This window comes from Perna viridis, chromosome 4 (genome assembly GCF_037379345.1).
Source record: "Perna viridis isolate PV_CMFRI_1.1 ecotype Kerala chromosome 4, ASM3737934v1, whole genome shotgun sequence".
NCBI classification, from domain to species: domain Eukaryota; kingdom Metazoa; phylum Mollusca; class Bivalvia; order Mytilida; family Mytilidae; genus Perna; species Perna viridis.
In genome coordinates this window covers 41,245,211-41,269,224 of record NC_142448.1, presented here as the reverse complement: position 1 = coordinate 41,269,224, position 24,014 = coordinate 41,245,211, and the positions used below count along the sequence as shown (strand labels likewise).

Genomic DNA, 24,014 nt, shown 5'->3' with positions numbered 1-24,014 from the left:
GATAAACATATGACCTACTTCATAGACCTTAGGACAGTATTATTTCCGACGTCATAGATAAGCTGTTAAAGTACTCAGTTTTACCGATATCACAAAGAGAATGTTGCTTCATAGTGGTCACCATTTCTTGCAACACATAGGCTGCCTCCTTAAGATATGAGAAAACTGGTCCTATTAGAATTAAAAAAAACAAACAAAAAAAAAAAAAAAAAAAAAAAAAAAAAAACCGAACATTTATTTTATTATTGTTTTACCGCGGGCTGGATATTTATGTCGATAATAAACGCCTCGCTATCGTTTGGGGTAAAGTAGTGCGACATAAATGCGTTTTAATCCAATAATAATGAATGATCCAAAAACAAATCAAAAACGAGTAAATTATATAATACCAACATTAAATCATGAAGCATTATCAAAAAGAGATTGACCAACTTTCTTTATTAAAAAAATAACCAAAAGTATCGATGCCCCAGTTATAAATTTAGAAATCCATTTACTTTACAATGAGTTCAGAGAACAAATTTGATAGGTCGGATACGAATTAAAATCACCTTGCCTATGTTTGGAAACTTGTTTCCGGTCATTTTCCCTTTCTAGTATCACGTGGTCATCCATTCAGAAGTTTTGACAGAAAGTATGTAAGATTTTTTTTGTCTACGTTGTTGACAACATCTAAACCTCGGAAAAAATCCATTTCACAATGATTAGTGTTCATCATATTCTGATTAACACTTGATTTTACTTTATTTCTTCCATTTTGAAAGACTGACAAGAAGAGAGAAAATACCGCAACTAAGAAAAGCATGAATAAATCATACGCTCTTCCATAAGAGAAACAAATGCAAGATGAAATGTATATTAAACTTTTATGAAATATAGTATTATGAAGGCAAATAGTTAATTAAAGGGATACGAACGGCGACTTTGAAGAAATTCAAAAAACAAAAAAAATAGTCAGTCGTCGAAATAGCAACCGCTCGATTGCCATGCAATGTCCTCTTGTATGCAGCATGCTTTTCAGGAAAAAAAGCAAAGTACACCATGAAATTTAAATATCATTGGTATGACTCAAACGGGACCGAGTCAATGCGTTTTTCGTTGGGGCTTGCTTCAGCTTTTGATAAACGATAGAAAGAACATATAGCTTAACGTTTCATATATTCGCCATGCGTAAACTTTTCTGGCATACGCCTATTTTAATCGAAAAAAAAATCAGGACAATATAATGGTGTCTTCAGTTATGTGAGTATGTATAAACTAAATATGTTCTAAATGTTTTATTGAAAATCAAGCAAAATCATTTGCATGTGATGAGAAATGATAACAATTACATCTTTGCACAAATTCATTATGTCATATCGGTTAAAAACGAGCCATTATACATTTAAAGTTTCGAAACTACAAATTTTGCATTATGCTTACAGAATTATGCGCGGAAAAATCTATAAAAGGCTATGAAACTCTCAAAATGATAGAAAATGACGAAAGGAAACCACATACTATCCAGAAACGAAGCATATGTCTTATACTTTAGCTCTTGATGGACAAATCTTGGTTTCATAAATGTGTAAGAAATCCATACACCTAAATTCACCAACGAAATGAATAAGAAAGTGTTCTGAATTGAGCAAAAATGTGACTGTGGTCCTATTTTTTCATAGTACTTCATCTGTAATATTAACAAAGTCTGCAAAATCGTATACATGTTTCTGACAACGCAGTGAATCAAATGAAAAACTGACATATACAATGATAGTTTTGGTATCTCTTTAAAGTAGTATCCACAGGTAGCCACGGAACTTATAATTATGATTACATGGTTCAGACTAATGTTACTGCTCTTGCAACACTTTGGCTTCAATTGTGTTGACATTCCATAGAAGCACTTTATTATAACTACAATACGGAAGATATTACCAATAAAGAAAAGAGTATACAAAAACGTTGAAAATTGATTAGTATTAGAACTTGGCACGTATATATAAATGGATTCAAGAACCGAGTAGAATAGAATATATGCAATTCCAATCAGAGCAACAATTATAGAAAATTTGTTCCATTGATTTCGGGGACTTCGTGAGTGATCGTTGATTGAAGCATTAAAATGTAGTAATGGTTCGTTTTCGTTGGTTTCATTCACTGCGGATACACCCTCTAAATAATGACCACTCGTTATATATTTGTTCTTTTCTGGCCACATTTCGGACAAGAATATAAGACTCAGAAGACTGTATTCCAATAGAAACGGCTCTAAGAAAGGATCCAAGAAGTCAACAAGTTTCACAATCAACTCGTCTCTAGAGCATCTGCCATCAGTACCATTTGATGCTGTTTTATGAAGCACAATTATTGTTGAAGCTTTTGTTCTATGAGTATAAACTCTTTGCTGGGTCCACACAGATATGTTGGTTACGAAAAGAATCAAAAGCCCGTAATATAAAGTCAAAATATTCGTAAACTTGTATTTTAAAAAGTAATGTATGAATATTGTTTGTGATATGAGAAAACTCCAAATCGATAGCCAATACAAAATTATCTCGTCTTTCCGTTTACTTATACTACAATTATGGAGAACAATCAGTTGAAGAACTTGAAAAAGTATGTTGCCAGCGACAAAAAGCCACAAAAAATTAATTTTGATGTATTCCACGGCTTTTACAGATCTTCGTATTGTCCAGTGTGGGCGACATTTGACTAGAATACTAATAGTTAGTAAACAAATTGTTGCTAGGCATGATAATCCAACAATTAGTAGGCGTGAATTCCTATTAGAGATAGTAATTATTGTTTCAAATATGTATGTTACTGTTGTAGCCAGTAAGACAATACCAGCAATGCTTCCGTCATGTGACGCAAACCCAGCATTACTTCTTTCCTTGACAATACCAGCCGTGAATGGAAGAATAAACGCTGCATGGAGTACGTCGCTCAATTTACTCCGCATTGTCTTGCCTCTGAAAAATAGATAATAATTAAATAACCAAAATTTTATTTTTAAAATCAAATATTGGAAAAAGAACGGATATAGTGAAAAGCACCGAATGAGCCAGCGTGCAACTTAAATACGAAATAGTAAATACCTTTCAATGATCACCAACAAGTCTTCGAAATGTTGAAACACACACCTTTAAGAAAGCTCTGAAACGCCCGACCACAATACTTTTTTTCAATTACTGAAAATGAATAAATATCACTGATCATAAAACATGGACTTTCACTTATTATACATACTTTAACGGATACTAATTACAATAAAAAACAACAAATAATATAGATAGAATAGCTTTTTTATCCCATACTTTTACAAAGGGAGGAAGTTAATGAAAAAAAAACTTTCCAAAGTCCATAATCCTTTGTCTATTTTAGCAACATTTATATGATTTACTGCCACAGAAGAACAAGGTTCATTTTAATATGAGATCAGCCGGTTTATTTTCAGATTCGATTAAGTTATGGGAAAATTGCTCAAAATATTCAAGGCTAGGCAAATTGACAAGAAAATTAAGGGAATCAGGATTTGAATAATTATCAAAAGAATTACGATTAAACAAGGAAATAAATACACAATAAAGAAGAAGAAAACCAAATTAACACGTACAAAGAAAAAAAAGTAAATCAGCAACCTAGACTCCACTAAAAGCTTGAAGCATGTCCCAGGTGCACCGATAAGGTAAGCTATCATCCTCTGCCTGTCTAGTTTGAAACGTCATAGTACCTTTAGTAATTGGCTTTAGCGTAGTAGTAATAGAGTCAATGTGTTGCGAAATATACTTGTTATTGCCATCTGTTTATCAAAGTATATTTCTATAGACAAATCAAGCTGTGCGACACCTGAGCAGCATGATTATTCTGGAAACGAAATAAAGACAACATATGTTTTCAACAAGTTTTTTTTCATTTCTATAAAATCCTTGCTAAAAATGATGTTATAATGTTTATGTAAGCGACTTACAAGTGACCTAATATTTGTTGAAGAATAGACAAAATAGAATGTATGACTAGGATTCAAGTACTGCGTTGATATCTTTCTGATCTTAATTTAGATTAAGTAGATCCTTATCATAACGGAAAATATCCGAATATCTAGTAAAGGAGGAACAATTGTGTCAATGGTGTAAAACTAGGATGAAAAATTATCTTGAGACTTTGGACACCGAAATCATTTCTGTTACTTTCTAAATGATTTGTATACACAATGCAGTTCGCGAACAAAACACAGTTAGGATATATAGCAATGACCGTTGATGGCTCGTCAAACGAATAAATCATAGCGAATAACATAGTTAACTAAAAAAATGTTGGACTTCCCTTGATTAAATGACCATTACCTGATGAAATATCGTTGATATTTAACTGAAAGATTAAAACACATTCTACAAGACACAAATTAAACTACTTTTAGAAAGTTTCAACTTCATGGTAAATGTATACATATATGGTATGTGATATACTAGGTATATAATCAAGGGAAAGCAAACATACTTTAATCCTGAAGTTAAATTTGTTCCCAGACAGCATGCCTTCGTTGGTCCAACGTTGTTGGTTGGTTCGTTAGCCCTTAGTTGGCGCTGGCGAGACAACGTTGGCCTAACGTTTGCCATAGGTATCAGTGAGTGGTTATGGAACATATTTCCTCTTGATTAATTTTTTTTCCAAAATGGTTTCTACTTGACAAGCCAAAAGTTAAACATGACGTTTTGAAATTTTACATATTTTCATTCTGTAAAAAAGATTTTACATTGGCCTAACGTTGGTCCAGCGTTGGACCTTCTACATTCAGAATAATCATTACAATTTAATTTTCCCTTAAATAAATTGTTTTTGGAAGTTATTTGTTATATTGTTAAATTGCAATTTTTAAATCAAAACCATGATTACAAAATTTACCTTTTTCTACATTAGTCCTACCTAGAGCCAACGGTCGACCAACATTGAAGCTACATTGAACCAACGTCGAAACAACTTCGGTAACATATAATTCTTAATTCAAAAATGTATGTCGATCTCAAGAAAAATAAGATAAAAAGCAAATCCAGATATATGCATGGAAGAAAATATTGTGCTGCATCTAAACTGAGGTAATACTTTAACCAACGTTGGCTCGACGTTGGCCAAACGTTGACAGAACAAAACAAATATTTATATATATTTTTACTTTAAAAAGTATTGGCTCTTTTCTCAAATTCTGTTAGCTCCAAGTTTAATATGTATGTAATAAGTATTCGCGTTTTAAATTTGAAACTTAATTACTCAAAAACTTATTATGAATAACTGAATCTAAATTATGATAACAACAATAATATATGTGATTATCTCCCCTTATGCAGTTTTGTACACTTTTTTTTCAAAACAAACGCTGTCTTTAATTTTAAACAAGTGTATATATATTTTCAACGTAAATTCAACCTAAACATATAAAAGTGACAAGCATTATCATTTTTCTATTAAATGCAGAAAATTTGCAAATATATGCAAGTTTTATAATCGAGTTTTTTGTTTAAATTTTGTAAACTGCAATCGGCTTGTCATTGATATTATAACTGGAATGAATTTACATGATAGACTAAGCTTAAATTTGAGCATTTACTCTTAATAGTATAGCATAAGCTAGCGCTCTACAACATAACAATTTAAACAATTCTGTTTTAATCTTTAAGAATGACATCGTCGGACCATTTGGTTGGGTTAACGTTGGGTCAACATTGGACACTCGATGGGTCGATGTTGACATTACGTTGGGCCAAAGTTGGACCTCTTTGCGCTTGCAACGTTGAGTTGAGCCTACATTATGCATCCTATGTTGGCCCAACGTAAATGACTTCGTTGTAAAAACGTTGGATCAATGTGGGAATACTGTTTGGGTTATTCCTTATAATTCTGTTACACTGCGTTTACTACACACATAAACATTGTAATTGTAGACCGATCAATGAATATAATAACATAACAATAACAAAAATAGAATCCAATAACTGAACCACACTAAGTACATGAAATTGAGAGAGGGTTTTTCAGTTAGCACAAATTTATTTTGCTCCAGTTTTTTCTTCATAGTTAGTCTGATATAAATTCATGGGCAATTCATTTCTAATTTTAAAAGGTTGTCGTAGTTTGGTATTAAATTAATAATAGAGAACGAATTCGATGGCACGGAAACACTTTGAAGGCATTTTGTCATGAAAATGACTCATGTTTCCTTTTGTTTTTTCCTTTCCCTGTCATGTGAAATTATGTTTTAAATAGAAAATAAATAATTTTCAAACGTTAGTAACTAATTCCTTAGTCGCTATCTAATTATCGTTTCGTTTTCGCTACTTGTTCGTTTTGTTTTTTCTGATTCCTTATTCGCTTCTTGTATTGTTTTGCATTTTAATATAAACATTTTGTTCGGACCGTTCTTTTTCCTATGTGAACAAGTGGTATTATTTATATGCACAAATCCATAAAAATACACAGTGCCAATAGTGGTGGAGAATCATAATGCAGGAAAAAAACCCTAAAAAAAAACGATGTTTCTTCTTTCTACATATGCTATATATGCAAATAAATCAATAAAATCATGAAAGATAAGTCTTATAAAATGCCCAATACACGTACAACCTTTATAATTTTATATCAAAAGTGCAAAAATCGAATGCAAAGTAAGATTGGTTTTGTGGTCTGTATTATAAATTAGAAGTGAGTTTGGTGCGTTTTTAACATACATGCTACTTAAAATAACAGACCGTTTAGCTAGCTACTAAGAATCAAGCATGAAATACGAAACGAATTTAATGAATCCCCAGTTTTTTTTTTGGTAACATCCCTTCAGCACCTGCATATTGAGTTTTCATATCACAACTCATATGTTATGTCAGAGCTTGCCGTAACTACGCAGACTTTTTCTACCGCGCTAGACTTCTAACAGTTAGACTTCTGGAACAGGGTTATGTTGCTACAAGATCGAAGTCATCACAAGTTTTATGACCATCATCATCACGAACTCGTGGTTTGTTACGGTGTATCAATCTACATTATGAAAACGAATTTGTCCAACTTATCATAGTTTACTGTTCCTCTTTTGACTACTTTTTTATGAGCAGCTCGGCGGGTGTTTCTACAAAAGCAGAGGAGAGGACGCTTACATTACCGGTGCACCTGGTCCATGCTCCCATTTTGTATTGGTGTCCGTGTTGCTCATTTACTTATGTACATATTATTTTGGTTATTTTATCAACAATATGTTATTTGTTGTTTGTGTCTGTTTTCCATGTCTGGTTTTTGTTCCTGTAAAAATTCTTTTGATTTCCACTAGAATGTTCCCTTGACTATTCTTCCATGCTACTGCCCTGATACTATGAATCCCGTTGTTGTGTACTTTGTTCTGAATTGACTAAACAACTGCCATAATATATTTTTCCTGACGATGTTTAATCTATATCTTTAATGTTTAGGGACCTTATGGAAGGGGAGGGGAAATGTCCCGTTACCAGAAATATGGAAAGGCAAATTTGGGATGACAAGTTATGGACAGGGAATATGGGTTTCGTCCGACACATTAAAATAATTTAATAAAGAAAACAAAGGAAGTTGGTTGAAAAGTATCTACTGATATCAATTATTTATTCTAATTAAGTAATATGGTTTAGTAGTTTATGAAATTCTAATTGATAAGACAATCAATCGGAAACACGATTTCAATGGTTGTATTATTTCAAAACCGGGTATTGATGAAGATATGTTGAGTTAATTGTAAGGTGCTATCATTCGATTTTACTTATTGTCCGTAATTGTTACTACAAAAGTTCATAACGCTCGTTCAAATTTGTCTTCCCACGGAAGAATCCGTAAAAAGCTATAAAACTTTCAAAATGATAAAAAATGACAAAAGGAAACCACAGCCTATTTAGAAATATAACATGTGTCTTATGCTTCAAACTAAGGAACTTTGGGTTAACAAATGTATATGATATCCAAACACCAAAATTAATCATAGAATTAAACAAAAATGTGTTTTGAACTGAACAAAAATGTGTCTGTGGTCCTTTCTTTTTATAATATTTCATCTGAAGTATGAATAAAGTCTGTAAAATTGTATCAATGTTTCTAACAACAGCGTTCATCCAGAACAAACTTGTTAGATAAATTGACGATCTTGATATCTGTAAAAAGGAGTATCCACATGTAGCAACAGAGCTTAAAATTATGATAACTTGATTCAGAGTTATATTTCTATCCTTGTCAACTTTCGGTCTCAATTGATTTGACATTCCATAAAAGCACTTTATTAATACTGGAATACGGACTAGATTAGCACTGAAAAAGAGAATATACAAAAACGTCGAAAATTGGTCACTTTCGGTATCCGGTACATATATGTAAAGGCATTCTAGAACAGAAAAGGATAGGGTATATGCAGTACTTAAAAGAGCAACACTTATCGATGTTTTGTTCCATGGCCCTGATGAATGATCGTTTGGACCACCACTCAATTGCAGTAAGGGGTCGTTTTCGTTATTTTCCTTCGTTTCGGTTAAATCTTCAAAATGATCACTAAGTCTACCTTTGCTCTTCTTCGGCCACATTTCTGACAAGAAGATAAGACTTAGGAGGCTGTATTCTAAAAGGAATGGTTCCATGAAAGGTTCTAAAAAAAAAACAATCTTCACAATCCATTCCTTTTCCGAACAAGTACCCATTGTTATATTTGGTGTAAAAGATGTATTAGGTTTGATATATGTCTCTTTCCTATAAGTGTAAACCCTTTGTTGTGTCCAAATAGAAATGTTTGTGACAAAAAGAATTAAAAGTCCATAGTATAAGCTCAAAACTTTTGCAAATTTGAATTTCGAAAAGTGGTGTATAAAGATAGTTTGAAATATTTGGAAAATCCATGTTGATATAAAATATGTAACGATAACCATGTGATCGATGTTGCATACTTCCCGCAAAATTATATTTAGACATTGAAAAACGATATTACCGACAACAAAAAACCACAAGAACTTCAGTTTAACTTTGTCTGCAGGCTTCAAAGACCTTCGTCTTGTCCAATTCGGGTGAGATTTTGCTAAAATACTTAGAATCAACAAACAAAAGGTCGCTATACACGATAGCGCAAAAATAAGCATTTGAGAATGCCTGTTTGTTATAACAAGGATAGTTTCAAATATAAATATCACGGCTGTAGCCAAAAAGACAATCCCAGCAATGCTTCCGTCATGTAGCGAATATCCAACATTCCTTCTGTCCTTAACACTGCCGGCAGTAAACGGAAGAACGAAAGTTGCTTGGAGTATAGTACTCAATTTATTCCGCAAGGTCATTTCTGTCTGAAAAATAATAAAAAAAACATATTAATCATATCGATTACTTCTAATGTTTCTGTCAATATGCATGTTTTTTTATTCATTATTGGAAACTGCCATAATAGCTTTAAACCCTTTTAACTTACATTTTTCATAAAATCACTGAAGATAATACTTCACAAGGAAATAAATACATACAAAACTGAAATATATTTTATATCATAGTTTATACAAGGAAGGAAACTAACAAATCATTCAAGTTACCATCTGATACATTTTTATAGCAATAGTTTTATTATTTTCCTGATGAAACGTATAATGATCGGATGTGACAAGGACCGGATTGAATTAATAAGTGTCATTATGTTCTTACATCGAAAAGAAAACACGAAGGATAACTTTTGCAAAATCAATTGTTTGTTTTTGTACAATCAATAAAAAAAATTATTGATATTTAATATTTAAGTCATTTTTCAAGTCAAGCGCTGTTTATGAAAAAGTGCTGGACCTCTTTTTTCAAACCCAAATCAACTTTTTGTAAACGTATATAATGACTGAGATGTATAAAACCCCCACATCTAGAATTGTTTATAGAATATATATATTAAGCAACCTTTAATATCGACAAAAAGTGGGAGTATGCAAATACGTCAACGTAAAAAAATATGGCCTCAATCTGGAATATTTGAAACTTCAAGATTTCAAAAGAAATAAAATTAATATCTCTCTAAATGCTCTAACACTCGGGCATGACGTTTCCAAATATGAGATTAAATAAGTTGAAAGAAAGAAATGTGATAGACAATTTTGAAATTTATTTTTTAACCGGAACTGCCTATGGGTATATCGATGTTCGTGTAGGACACATTTTAAGAAAATTTTATTTAATGAAGTTTAGAATAAAACTCAAAATAAAAAGCGTTTTGAAAATGCAAAGCCACAGCATTGTTATGAGAGCAAAGTCATTAAAGTATTGAAGTGTGGCATGATTAGAAAAAAAAATCTGGTAGAAGATAAACTACATCTTATCTCGCAAGATCTGGGCATGTAAACATTAATAAAATAATTGGTTATGTGATTTACCGTGAATGTACCTGATTCCTAAACTCCACAAGAATCCATACAAATTGCGTTACATAGCTGGATCTGCAAAATGTACCATCAAACCTCTTCCAAAACTTTTAACTTCTATACTCACATTGTCAAAGAGGGTCTCCAGTCATACCACAACACTTTTTACTCTCGTTGTGGTATTAATTCAATGTGGCTCCTACGCAGACATTTTGTATCATCTACAGAAGATTTATGGTCGCCATCATGAACTCGTGGATCTTTATTGTGTATCCATCTGCACTATGAAAACTGGTTTGTTCATCGTGTCATAGTTTTTCTTTCCTCTTTCGTCTACCCCGTACTTAACGTTTTATGAGCAACTCGGCAGGTGTTTCGGGTGTTTCTAGAAAAGCAGAGGACCATGCTCCAAGTTTTTAGTAGAGTCGGAGTTGCTCATTTGCTTTTTCTACTTTGTACGTATTATTTTAGTTACTTAATGTTCTTTGTTGTGTATGTCTGTTTTCCATGTTTGTTCTTTGTCCCTGAATTACTTTCTTTTGCTTACCGCTAGAACCTTGGTTCCTTTGATTATTCTTCAGGGCAGTCTCAGGATAGCAGTGTAATTAATAATTGTGATCGAGAATTGTGGTTAATGTCGCCTAGCCACCACTTCGACTCCCTTTGTGTCAAATTAACTACTTCATTGCGGCGAGAAGGTGTCAAATTCGGTGGGTAGCAAACCCGGTAGACGTCGAACCTAATACCGGTATCTTGCCTTATCTAATCTCGGGAGATTGAAATTTCATATTTGTCGATCAGATTGTGATGTCGAACGTAAAACTTCTGTAGTGATGAATGAACCCCTTTTTGAGGCACAGAACGTCTGTGCACAGATCACATGATCGACAGTAATGAATGTACCAGCATATGTACCGTATTTTTGATCCACTACAAAGACGTTATAAGACATCTAAAGTAATATTGTTGTAGTAGATAGATGCCAAGGTGCTATACAAAATGTAACATGAAAAGTGCACAGCGCATACTCGAATGCAAGAAAACAGAAAATTATTATAAAGTAGTAGTTATAAGGGCCGATTTTCACTTTGTGTGGTTCTGTCTAAACATCAGGCAGTGATTAATTCATCACATCGCCAGGTAATCAATGAAACTATTCGAACACTTTTACATCTTTAAAGCAACTCTTCTTATGTTCATGTTACTAGATCTATTATATTTCGTTAACCAATTATTAGGTCCACTAGGTAACTTTCATTTGAACGTTTAATTGTGAATGCAGTTTCTTAGAAGCCTACTGAAGCATTTTCAATAAAAATATATTTGGGATTAAGAAATGCATGAATTTCTACTTACTAGTATAACATTCTGTATTGTTTTAAGGCAGAGCTGCACTTAATCATTTTTCGACATGATTGGTCTCGCAAGTTTGTGTTGCATTGATTCAAGTATTCCTTTTATATTAATAACATTTGTGGAAGACTTGTGCAATATAAGTCGGATATGACTTAAGGTTTGGAGTCCCTTGATCAATTATCAATTATGGTTTAATGTCCTATCGTATATATTTCCTGCATTTTAGAACGAGAACGACACGCTGATCCGGATATTTAATATAATTGCCTAGATAAGTTAGAGCACACATGTAGGTATGTCACACCTCTTGGGCAAATGCTCCAAGCCGAACAAATGTCACTCCATACATTTAAATACAACAAACGTGGTGGAGAAGCAGTGACTACCAGTTTTAGTCTCTGGTGTGACTCGGCGTTTCATCAAACCCACCGCTTCCACACTCCAGGCGAACATGCTACCCAGAGACCACTGAAGCGGTTGGTTTTCATTCAAACATAAATTAATTTGAGATAAATACTGTAATCTGATTGGTTAAAATAAGTTTGTTTTATTTCAATGGATTAAAAAAATATTGACACGCCCTTATTCAGTTAAATTCAGAGCTACTTTTCGCATGTTTAAAGATAAAAATATGTTTTAAAAGCAATTTATAATAATTGGCAACGATAAAAATATTGTCTATTGAAATCTACAGTGCATTCTATATAATTTTTATCACCTAAGAACACGGGTTGTATGAAAAATTGAATGTTTATTCCTGTTTACCATGGCAATTCAAACAAAATATAAAAAATAAAAATATATAGGCTTTTCACCCATGAAGCACATTTTTCATGATTCTTAGCTGGAGTGCTACTTAAAATGGGTGCTTCTTTATCTTCTAATAACATTGGAATAAACACATTGCTTATTTTTTTATTTATTTTTACTGATAGTTTGGTCGATGAACAATAAAATTACTGCTGATGCTTGCATGCTTTTGTTTTATAATGTCATGCTTGAAATATTTTTCTGTTGCATGAATAATGTTCAAGCAGGCGTCGAAACCATATCTGTATACATGTACAACAAGGAAAACTCACGACATGTGGATTGACTGTAGGACAAAAACATTATGTCATTGCTAAAAAGGATGGTATAAGCAATCTAGAGCTGGATTTTTTCACTTTAAAATGTTATCACCACATATGTTTGATAGACGTTATCATAGATCTTTTTAAGGTATACAGATTCATTCAGTATGTTTGTGTGTGTGTGTTTCACTTTGACGTAGGCAATTCGACTAGTATTTCTTAATGATATTGCTGCATCTGTAATGCGAGATATTTTGTGTTCAATTAAGAGGGTGTTCATGCAAGAGCCAGGCAGTTGGTAGTACATAACAATTTGTTTTGAATTTTTTCATTAGAGAATAATCAGGGACTCCTTATGTGGTTTGTTTATAAATGATAAACATGACTTATATAGCGGAACAAGATGATCATTGTCTTTGAAACATGGTGAGGTCAGCAGGTCATGAGAAACGATACAAGAAAGGGACGGACAAACTAAAGAATGATCTGACAATAGAGGAATTAAAACAGTGAGGACAAACTTGTCCTTACCAACTTTCCCATAACAAACAAAAGCATGCACAAATATACATCATAAGGAAAGTGTGAGTGTCTACGCATTCACATCAATGCTCTACTCAAGATAGAGAGAAAACAGAAAAAGAGTGCTTTTTAGAACCATATGTTATCAAAGCCTTTACATATAGTCTAACAGTCTCAACCTTAACATATTACAATACCTCCTTAACTGTAAATACGTCCATTCCATTCTCGTGTTATGATTAATGGCGTTATAACTAATGAGTTGGATTTTAGATAGGAAAGTTAAAGTTTACACAAGAATAAAAGAATTGTAATGAATGAAAAATCGATCCAATGTGTTCAAAGAAGTGAAATGAGTTGCTGCTCTTTTACTTACAAACCATTACGGTTGTCTATCAAAAGTTGAAAACTTCAAGTATATGTTAAGGGAGAATAATTCACGTCAATAACTGAAAAAAACAATACATAAAGTTCCATTAAAGCCATACATTAGGTCCTATGAAAGCCATACATGAAGTCCTATGAAACCCATACATTAAGTCCTATGAAAGCCATACATTAGGTCCTATGAAAGCCATACATTAAGTCCTATGAAATCCATACATTAAGTCCGATGAAAGCCATACATTAAGTCCTATGAAAGTCAATACTTAACATCTGATTATTTATTACTTATTTTCATGATTTTTTTATGTTTTTTATCAGTATTGAACTACACTTTCGAGAAATATTATGTTTTTCAAAACATATGGAACTAAATGTTGTATTTACGCCTGTGTAAAGAAATCATTACTGAATAAGGCTACAAAATAAGAAAACATGAAATTAGGATTTGTTATATTTTGCAAATATCTTAAGTGCATATCGTTATTTAATACTAACTTAATAACAAAATACGAATGTGTAGCCTTTTTTGAGGTGTATCACATACTGCAAAATTTGCATTTTTGTTACAAAGACTGCTACTTAAAGCGTCAAAAGTGACAGCATTTTTATTAATGTGTAAAACAAACAACTATAGTAGCCTGGTGATATCATCTTTCTACTTGATAGAAAAGCGAATATATCGTACTAAATAAAAATAGAAATGTTTAGACAGTTTTTACTTTAAAAGCAGTAAAGTAGTGTCTTTAACTCATATTTTTATTGTCGAAACCTAAAAGATATCCACTACTTTAATCAGTAGTTATATGTCAATAAATATATATTTCTAAAAAAGAGGACAATTTCCACTTTTAAAATAATTTTGAGTAATCTTAATGAACTATAAGCTGTAAGACTTGAAAATAGTGCTCAACATTTTAGCTATGAAAGTGTAATCAAGGGAATCAAGATTCTCACGGAAATAAAAAAAAAATGTACACAAAAAAGAACATAACGTAATTAAAATAACACATTCAAAAAAAAAAAAAAAAAAAAAAAAAAAAAATGAAAGTAAATGAGCAACTCGGACTCCACTAAATGATGAAGAAATATAATTGTTCACCAAACAGTTGGTATAAATTTCAATGCCTTGTGACACCGTATTATAAATAATTGATTAGTTTTGAATTAAGGTGTAATGAAAGATATTGTATGAATTTTAGTAGAAGAAAGATTGACCAATATTGTCAGTAAATACAAGTTTCTGTTTTAATGTATATACATGTATCTACATGACGTACTACTGAAAACAATTACTTTAAATGTGTTCAGTTTGATTTCAGTGTTTTGACACTCAAAATATATTGTTTCCACACGTTTGCACATACATTAAAATCTGTTGAAACCAGATTTTTTTTAAAGATTTTTTCTTTCAGTTGAAATATATATTGAATCTGAGTAAACCTAAGAAAGGTGTTCGCTTAAAACATGCTTCACTGTATACTACAGAAATGCAGTTTCTAAAACGAATCGGCTACAGCGCGCAAACGTAAATTAAATATACAAAACGCTCGTTAAATTTTGTAAACTAACAAAGATTTATAGTTAAGCATGTTTGGGAAAGCTTAAGCAAAGCGGAACAAATCTAGAACGATTTTGTTTAGTTACTGCTCTTATAAAACCTTTAAAAATGAGGTAAAAGGCTATATAACCATAAAGATGACACACAATGACAATTCTTTTACGAGACGAACAGATGAATAATAAATTTTGTGTCTTACCAGGAAACCCATAGATTTAGTAGAGCAAATATAGTTTAAGGCAGGTGTGCGTGATGATATTCGTCCTCGACCAATTTGACTTCCTGGTCAAACTCTGCCATGTCCACTAACCACCACTGGAACCTTTGCTTTTTATCAAGAAAATTGACTTTATTACGCAAACCAGTGGTCAATTGCCATATCATTCGACATTTCTGTGAAGAGGTTAAAATAGGCATTATGTAAAAATTGTACCTAAAGCATTATAATTGTTTTGTCTGTTTCATTAAGCTAAAAATAAGGATTATATATTTTTGCCATAGAAATGTTCAGTTTTCTCTTTCAATTTTATACACATTGACATTAAAATGATTCTTTGTGGCTGTTGCATCTGTTTTATCTGAACCAATAATCCTTAAAACATAATTGTAACCGCATTTTGTATTTTAATATCGGTTGATAGGATGAAGATACTATCTACTGCATTTTCTGACCATGGGTTACACATCCTCTGTACGTGGAATTCAGTTCTTGAAACATGTACACATCCTCTGTACGAGGTAGTCAGTTCTTGAAACATGTTTAGATAGTAACATACATAAATTTAGGAATACGTACACTGAACAACAGAAATGTAATACAACTTCTCATATTGCATTGTATTTGTGCTCATCTTTAGCATCCATATTAGCATTCAGTCAGTAGCAGCATATACTTATCATAAGCGACCATAGGATCGCTACAACGATGGATTCAGGTCACCAGCACAATTTATGAGTACATTGCCGCTTATGAAATAAAATCAAAGTAATGGTGGAATTATTTTAATTAATTTAATTATTGTATCGTAATCTGAAACAAGTAATTTGAATAAATATTTAAACGCATCCTTTTTTAATTTGAATATTAGAACGTATATAATTAATAAAGATTGCCTTATATCCACTCGAACAATCAAAATACAGAAGACGTCACTGGCGACCCTGGGTTATATTTGAAAGGACCGTGTGGAAAGAAAACATTACCATTGCTTCTTAATGCAAACGTTATTGCACTAGATACTGATATGTATATTACAATCGTGTACTGTTTTCTACACTCTATATTATTGTTTTAACCTCTGACACTTAAATATTCGACCACATTTCCGACTACATGCACATGCTTATCAATGTTCCTGCAAGTATACAGGGAAACGAGGGCTACAAATATTTACATTATGTACATACTTTTCACAAACAAATTGCAGTGTGTGTGAAAAAACCTTTATTGATACAAGTATCCTTTTTTAAAATCTCCACAAACAAAACTGTTTTATGGCTCATTTGCACGACAAAATAATTCATGAATGTCATTCATTTTTATAATCCGGGTTTGTGTAAAGATGCACATTTTTTTACAGTATCGTCATTTTAAAATCGCAAATTCAAACTTAACTTAGCAAAGGATTAAGTCATAAGGTCCTTATTGGTATAAGCTTTGTAACTTGCGGTACAATCTGCTCCAGTGGTGTAATATCTATTTTGTTAGATTCATTTTGGACTTCAATCGATTATGAATCGAATTGGTGTTCGGTAATTTTACTAATACCCTAATTTGCGTGACTATTGTTTTATTTATTTTGAACAAATACATTAAAAAAAAGGCTTTGAGGCACCTTTACCCTACAATTGGTAATAATTTTACTTCACCTATATTCTGCTTAGACTGGAATATACATGAGAAGTACGGGACAGGTGTAGTCAATTTTACAGTGACAAGAACAAATTCACTATGAATCTGCAAGAAAATGTAACCGGACTAACACAATTTGCTAATATCGACAAATTACATTTTGAAACCGGGTTGAAAACTCTTCAATTCAAGTGAAAAACGTAGGAAATTAAACTTAATACATATCATTCAACATGAAAATTCTCCTGATTTTCTACAAGACAGTGTAAAAAGAAATATGAACGTTAATCGGGTATATAATCTCGGAAAAAATAATAATTTGAAGGTTTCACTTACAAAATAAGAACTATATTCGAAGTCTTTTTCCTGGTCGTCATCATGAACTCGTGGATCGTTATGGTGTATCCATCAGCACCATGAAAACAGATTTATTCAACGGGTCATAGTTTTCCTTTCCTCGTTTGTCTACCCCGGACTTGACTTTTTATGAGCAACTCGGCGGGTGTTTCTAGAAAAGCAGAGGACGCTTACCCTACCGTGCACCTGGTCCATGCTCCCAGTTTTTAGTGGAGTCCGAGTTGCTCATTTACATTTGTTACTTTGTATGTATGATTCTAGTTACTTTATGTTCTTTGTTGTGTATGTCTGTTTTTCATGTCTGGTCTTTGTCCTTGGATTACATTCTTTTGATTACCGCTATAACCTTGGTTCCCTTGATTACTCTTTCGATACGGTAATGGAACGCATTTGATGTAAACTTGCGGCGGTTGCCGACATTCAATCGTTTGAAGAAAAAAAAAAAAAAAAAAAAAAAAAAAAAAAAAAAAAAAAAAAAAACTTATTAGAAGGAATGAATTTCCTAAACCGCCGGTATACTTTTCAGTTATTAATTGAAAGTTAAACATATAACATACTCATGTATGGCCAGGATGCAGTAACCTAAACGCTGATCTATTATTCCGAGTCAATTTTACACATGGTGCTAGCTGTAGATGTGGGTGGCCTTCAATATTTCATAGAATGTAATTTATATCAAATTAAAAGGGGCATTCTATTAGCAAGATTACATGAAAATACTAATATTAAAAAAAAAAATTTTGGTAATGACTTATTTTCTGATGAACATAATAGTAGAATTTGTGTTGCCATGCAGGATACCCAAAGGTTTGGAAATTTATCACATGACAATCTATCCTCGCTTTTTGTCTTTTACTTTCATCGTTATTGCCTCTCCTCTATGTCATTTGTTTAATTTTTCACATTTTTTTGTGAATATATTGTTGATAAGATATATGTTAATTATATTTTTATATATATATGGAGAGGGTATTCCTCAGGAAATAAGGGTGCTAGAACATTTTCCAATTAAATTAGGGTTGTCAACCCTCTGCACCCTCCCACCTTGATCCGTCACTGAGCAGTTCATTGAAGTGATCTAAATTGCACAATATCTTGGTTTAAAAGCTGTACACCTCAGTATACAATTAAAATAAATTTTACCGTTTCCCCATAAATTATCAAACGTAACTGATGTTTACAAAATGCTGGAATTTTTAATGGACAACATATTTGTCCATTGTGTAGGACGTGTTTTCCAACAAACGATCGGCATTCCAATGGAAACAAATTGTGCTCCTTTACTTGCTGACCTATTCCTTCACTCTTATGAGGCTGACTTTATAGTTGATCTGATCCGAAAGAAAGAATATCGTTTAGATAGATCCTTTAATATCAGTTTCCGCTATATAGATGACGTATTATCTTTAAACAATCCTAATTTCGGGGATTTGATACATCGCATCTACCCGAAAGAACTCGAGATAAAGGATGCTGCAGATACTGTGAAGTCAGCCTCATATCTTGACCTATACTTAGAAATCGATGGTAAAGGAAAACTATTGACCAAACTTTACGACAAACGTGATGACTTTCATTCAGAATTGTCAACTTTCCTTTCATCTGTGGCTACGTTCCTTCAACACCTGCGTATGGAGTGTTCATATCACAACTCATACGTTATGCCAGAGCTTGCCGAAACTACGCAGACTGTTTGTATCGCGCTAGAACTCTAACAAATAGGTTTTCGAACAGGGTTATGTTGCTACAAGATTGAAGTCATCACTACACAAGTTTTATGGTCGCCATCATGAACTTGTGGATCGTTATGGTGTATCCATCAGCACCATGAAAACTGATTTATTCAACGGGTCATAGTTTTCCTTTCCTCGTTTGTCTACCCGGACTTGGCTTTTTATGAGCAACTCGGCAGGTGTTTCTAGAAAAGCAGAGGATGCTTACCCTACCGTGCACCTGGTCCATGCTCCATTTTTAAGTGGAGTCCGAGTTGCTCATTTGCTTTTGTTACTTTGTGTGTATGATTTTGGTCACTTTGTTTTCTTTGTTGTGTGTGTCTGTTTTCCATGTCTGGTCTTTGTCCCCGAATTACGTTCTTTTGATTACCGCTATAACATTGGTTCCCTTGATTACTCTTTTTTATTTACAAGGACACTGCGCTCAAAAGTTTTTTTTTCATTATTCTTTATTGCTAAATATTTATCTTTTACACAAACCTATTCAAAAGCATCTTTGCAATCATTAGACCTTGTAACATTTGAAATAGTTATCAATTTCCACTTAGTACATGTGTTTCTTGTGTAGTCGTTTTAATTTTGCATTTTTTATCTCAGTATTTTTCTATAAAATAAAGTTTAAATGCAGAGATAAAATTAGCCATCCACTCTACCAATTAATCTGTACAGTTTTTGTTTATGCATGTTAGATCGATCGCCATAAAAACACAAAATAAATGTTTGGACTTAAGAACTACCCTGGTAAACGTACTTCGCTCTTTGAATGGACTGTTCACGAGAGATGTCCAGTTAGTAATTTGATAACAGCATTACACATTATGATTGCTTCTACTTACAGTAAACATGAACCATATAAAACAATTTTTAGTGATTTATGAATATAAATTTGATTTAAACATTTGTATATCACGTCTCGTGCCTATTGTTCACGCGTACCATGGTATAGTTTTTCTTAAGTGTAAATGTCCTTTATAAAATGTCAACACAAATCAATGTATTCTGAAATTCGTATCTCTCGTTTCAGGCTAATTTGAAAGATTTAAGACAAAAACATGGAATTCTGCTGTAACTGCCTTAGGTTAGTTAGTCATTAACCAGACAGCTAATGTAATACGAAATGTCAATGAAGGCCTTATACATAATTGAGGTATAAACGGAAGTGTCTGTATCATTGATATTACAGATTAAAACAATTACAATATTTGCATTTGAATTACCTTTTACAACAGTGATAAATTGTTCAAATTAAGATAATTAGGTATGTTTCCAAAATCAATTCTGATAAACGTTGGAAGATCAATTCAAACTTAAACCCTGTTGTCATATTGTGATCAGTTTTCATTCAAATTTTCTCTATGGTTCATTGTCTTTCAATTTGCAAAATATAACGAAGTCATTTTGTTGGTAATGCATCAAACTAATTACTTCAAAAGTTTATTGAGTGCTATAGTGCCATTACATATAAAATTCGGACACTGCCTATCACAGAGGCGATTCATGGTATCAAAAATTCTACCGAACAAACGATGCCTTTTCGATATACATATGATACGGTTTCACTTTAGATTTCTGAATTCCGATCTGTATTTGTTAGGAAACAATACATTATTTTTCTACTAAAATTAACCAAATCAAAGTCAAAACGTTAAGGTTTGAAAAAGTGACGATTTCACACACATCGAAAGTCCAACAGCCATGTAATAAACTTGGGCTGGTTACGTGGTCTGTTACTGTACTGTTCGGAATTAGAAAAAAAGTAAATTTTGTGAGTATTTGTCATTTATAGGCTTTTTTCTATTGTTAAACATCAACTAAATACTCCTTATAATGTGCTACTATAAAATAGGATTACGCATTGAAATGGAAGTATTCTGGTGTCGATTTAACGAAAAAAAAATGTTAGTGTAATGTTTATCGTAAGTAATGACGTCACAACCTAAAATAGCTTTAATTTATCATAATTTACGATGTCACGCTTACGACTTTTTGTGAAATTGACACCTGGACTTTATCAGAAATAAATTTATTACTAGGTACACTGACATAATTACTAGGTACACTGATATTATTTGAAAAATAGAAACTCCAAATGTAAAGAAATACACAAAAAGGATTTTCATTTGTTAAATTTTGAAACACATTTTACTGTTTATTAAACATTTAGTGTACTTTATTAAAAGTATATCGAATAGTTTGAATATAACCCATGGAAACGTAAAATTACTAATAATACAAAAACATGTAACTGTGTATACTTATAAGGATTTGCACAAGAAAATGACAGAACTTGTGTCAACTGCACTGTGCGAAAGTCACTACAAACTATTAAAAAGGATCTGCTAAATGTACACATGTATCATATTGATTGCTCTTCCTCTAAGACAAAACAAAGCTTCATTTAAAAGTGAGTTTGGATAAATTGGAAGTTAATTCCATTGAGTTATTCTGAGGAGAAAGGATCTTAAAAGAAAATAAAAATAAAAATACAGTCTTAGACAAAGGGAAGGATTCAGACTGACAGCTGAAAGACAGTATTGAGTGAAACGTAGACTATAATATTGTTTATAAACTAATAAATCCATTGCCGTAATGTAGAAATGATCATACATTATTCTATTCTCGTAATTCGCCAAAATCAAAAACAAACAATACGCACACCCAATTTCATCGGTTTGTCAATTTGCTATTAAGCCGTCTGGATTTCCTCCTTCCGCTTAACAGTTCATCGAGTCAAGACATAAGCTTTCTGTAAATGTATTTATATGTCCCGTTAGGGAGTTGAAACTTACGAAATGGCGTCTCGCATGTAAGATTTTACAACATTTTGACAAGGCATTGTATGACGTGGTGTATGATTTGACAACAGCGTATGTAAATTTATTAACGCCACTACCAGAGGAATTGATATATCAACACATTTGGAAGTAAATTCTTTCATTACTTGAGCGTTAACTTTCATGGCTAGATTTTACAATAGTAAACATCATTCTTACACATGACCTGGGGATTGACACAACGGAAACTTTGTTATCTATTATCAGAATTATCTGATGTCGTTTTTTACGATACTTTTTACTTCAAAAGGTCTTAGTGACCTCAACATCACGTGACATCAATGCTCAATGTTAGGATATTATATTTTACCTTTTCTATTTAAGGATATGCGATACATGACAGATATATTCAGATAGTAACTAATGATGCAAAGATCTGAAGGCAGCAATATCATCTCGCGTGCACTCAGACATGCTAATCTGACTCAACACAAAGTCATTTCTGTATACCATACATGCCGCTTGAACCCACAACTACCTACACTCGAACACAACATCACAAGACAATCGAAACGACCCCATTACAGAGGAACAATAAACCATTGAAACTTATTGCATATGGCATTGCAAATGTGTTTAAATATAGTTAAACTTTTTCTCATAACGAAACCTATACATATACCATAAGCGAGGGTGTTGGAATACCAATTCCAAATACCTTCGATGCTGACGACCAAAAGAAGAAATATGAACCACAAACCTCCTCTTTTGGCGCGTCAATATACTGTATGGAATTTGCAGCACCAGCAAAGCTAAACACAACAAAGCTTAAGGAAAATGTTTGGATTTGATAATATTATAAATCTTATTGAGTGCATATCCTGATGATATAAAATCATAGTTTCGAATATCATAAACGCTATGGAAGTTACTGTCCGTTTAGTTATACAAATATAGTAAGTTTTTTTTTCACCTAGATTTGTATACTAATAAAAACGAAACGAATAAGGTGAAACGTAACAAATACATCAGCATAACACCTTAATCTGACGGCCAATATAGGAATGACATTTGTTTCCAAAGATAATTCTACGAGTCTATATGTAGATGAAAATTCACAAATTTTTAAATAGTAAGTTCAGTTTTGCATTACAAAAGGTCCATAAGTAAAAAAAACCCTTTTTTTTGTTAACTGAGCCAGTTTAACTGAATTTTATAGGACTCGCTAAACAGTTATATATTCGAATTTTGTTCTTTTCCGTACAATTTCCACGACTCAACATAAATGGATGGTATAGAAGACAAATGTACACACATGTCCTGTGATTTTTGGTGTTTCAAACCCTGTATAGGAGAGCTTATAAGTCAGCGGATAAAACATGAATGGGGTCTATAGAGGAGACTGTTACTCTCTTTGACATGAGTGAGGCTTGTGTTTTCATAAAAGCAGAAGTGGTTGTGTCCGAGATACATACGATCGATTAATTCATTTATTGGTGAAATCAGTGTTGGTAGTATCCTTTAACCGAATTTGTATTTGTTTTGGTGTCAATATCCAATTACCTCCATCCCCTCTCCGATACACGTTTAAACAATAAATGAATGTTTACTTCTTGAAAGGACTTCATTTACAATAGCTTCTGCCAGGCAGGTCATTTAGAATCAAAAATGTTTACCAATCATTGAAATAGTGTTTCTTTTTAATTTGAAAAACGATAATCTTATAAATTCACAAACCAGAAGGAATGACGAATAGTACGAAATCTAAAAAGAGTACATGGCTGAAAGTCGCGTTAATTACATAGTATAAATTCTACTCCCCTTAAGGTATGAAGAGTGCCTTTTACATCAGAAAAGGGAAGCAATTATTAATCTTTCCTTGCTCCTTTATTGACTTTTAAATATCAGTAAACTTCACATGTCCTCGAGAGAATCGCACTCGTATTGAGGTTGGTAAAGCAATTATTATATTTTGATTTACCCGAGGTTATTCATCAATGTCTTAAGTCGAATATTCTTATGATTTTATTTTACAAAATAGGAA

General features: G+C 32.5%; 2 protein-coding genes and 1 long non-coding RNA gene across 4 annotated transcripts in view; all 3 read right to left on the bottom strand.

Moving 5' to 3' along the window:
- Positions 1-1,254: 1,254 nt before the first annotated feature.
- LOC148620108 (uncharacterized) lies at positions 1,255-3,269 on the bottom strand. Its single transcript, XM_088580686.1, has 2 exons — positions 3,081-3,269; positions 1,255-2,954 (listed from the first exon to the last, which is right to left on the bottom strand). Exon 2 carries the CDS (start codon positions 2,942-2,944, stop codon positions 1,427-1,429), a length of 1,518 nt encoding a protein of 505 aa, XP_088436812.1. The 5' UTR covers positions 2,945-2,954; positions 3,081-3,269; the 3' UTR covers positions 1,255-1,426.
- Positions 3,270-7,397: 4,128 nt separating this feature from the next.
- On the bottom strand, positions 7,398-9,540 carry LOC148620107 (uncharacterized). Of its 2 annotated transcripts, none has more exons than XM_088580685.1 (2): positions 9,486-9,540; positions 7,398-9,311 (listed from the first exon to the last, which is right to left on the bottom strand). In XM_088580685.1, exon 2 carries the CDS (start codon positions 9,303-9,305, stop codon positions 7,776-7,778), a length of 1,530 nt encoding a protein of 509 aa, XP_088436811.1. In that variant the 5' UTR covers positions 9,306-9,311; positions 9,486-9,540; the 3' UTR covers positions 7,398-7,775. The 2 variants fall into 2 exon arrangements, with proteins under 2 accessions (XP_088436811.1, XP_088436810.1); XM_088580684.1 differs by having other exon boundaries at positions 7,399-9,311; positions 9,434-9,523.
- Positions 9,541-17,770: 8,230 nt separating this feature from the next.
- LOC148620102 (uncharacterized) overlaps positions 17,771-24,014 on the bottom strand; it is a 117,033-nt gene continuing 110,789 nt past the window's right edge. Inside the window, exon 3 of the long non-coding RNA XR_015921726.1 lies at positions 17,771-17,943. This is a non-coding gene — a long non-coding RNA (uncharacterized LOC148620102). The remainder of the gene's footprint in view (positions 17,944-24,014) is intronic.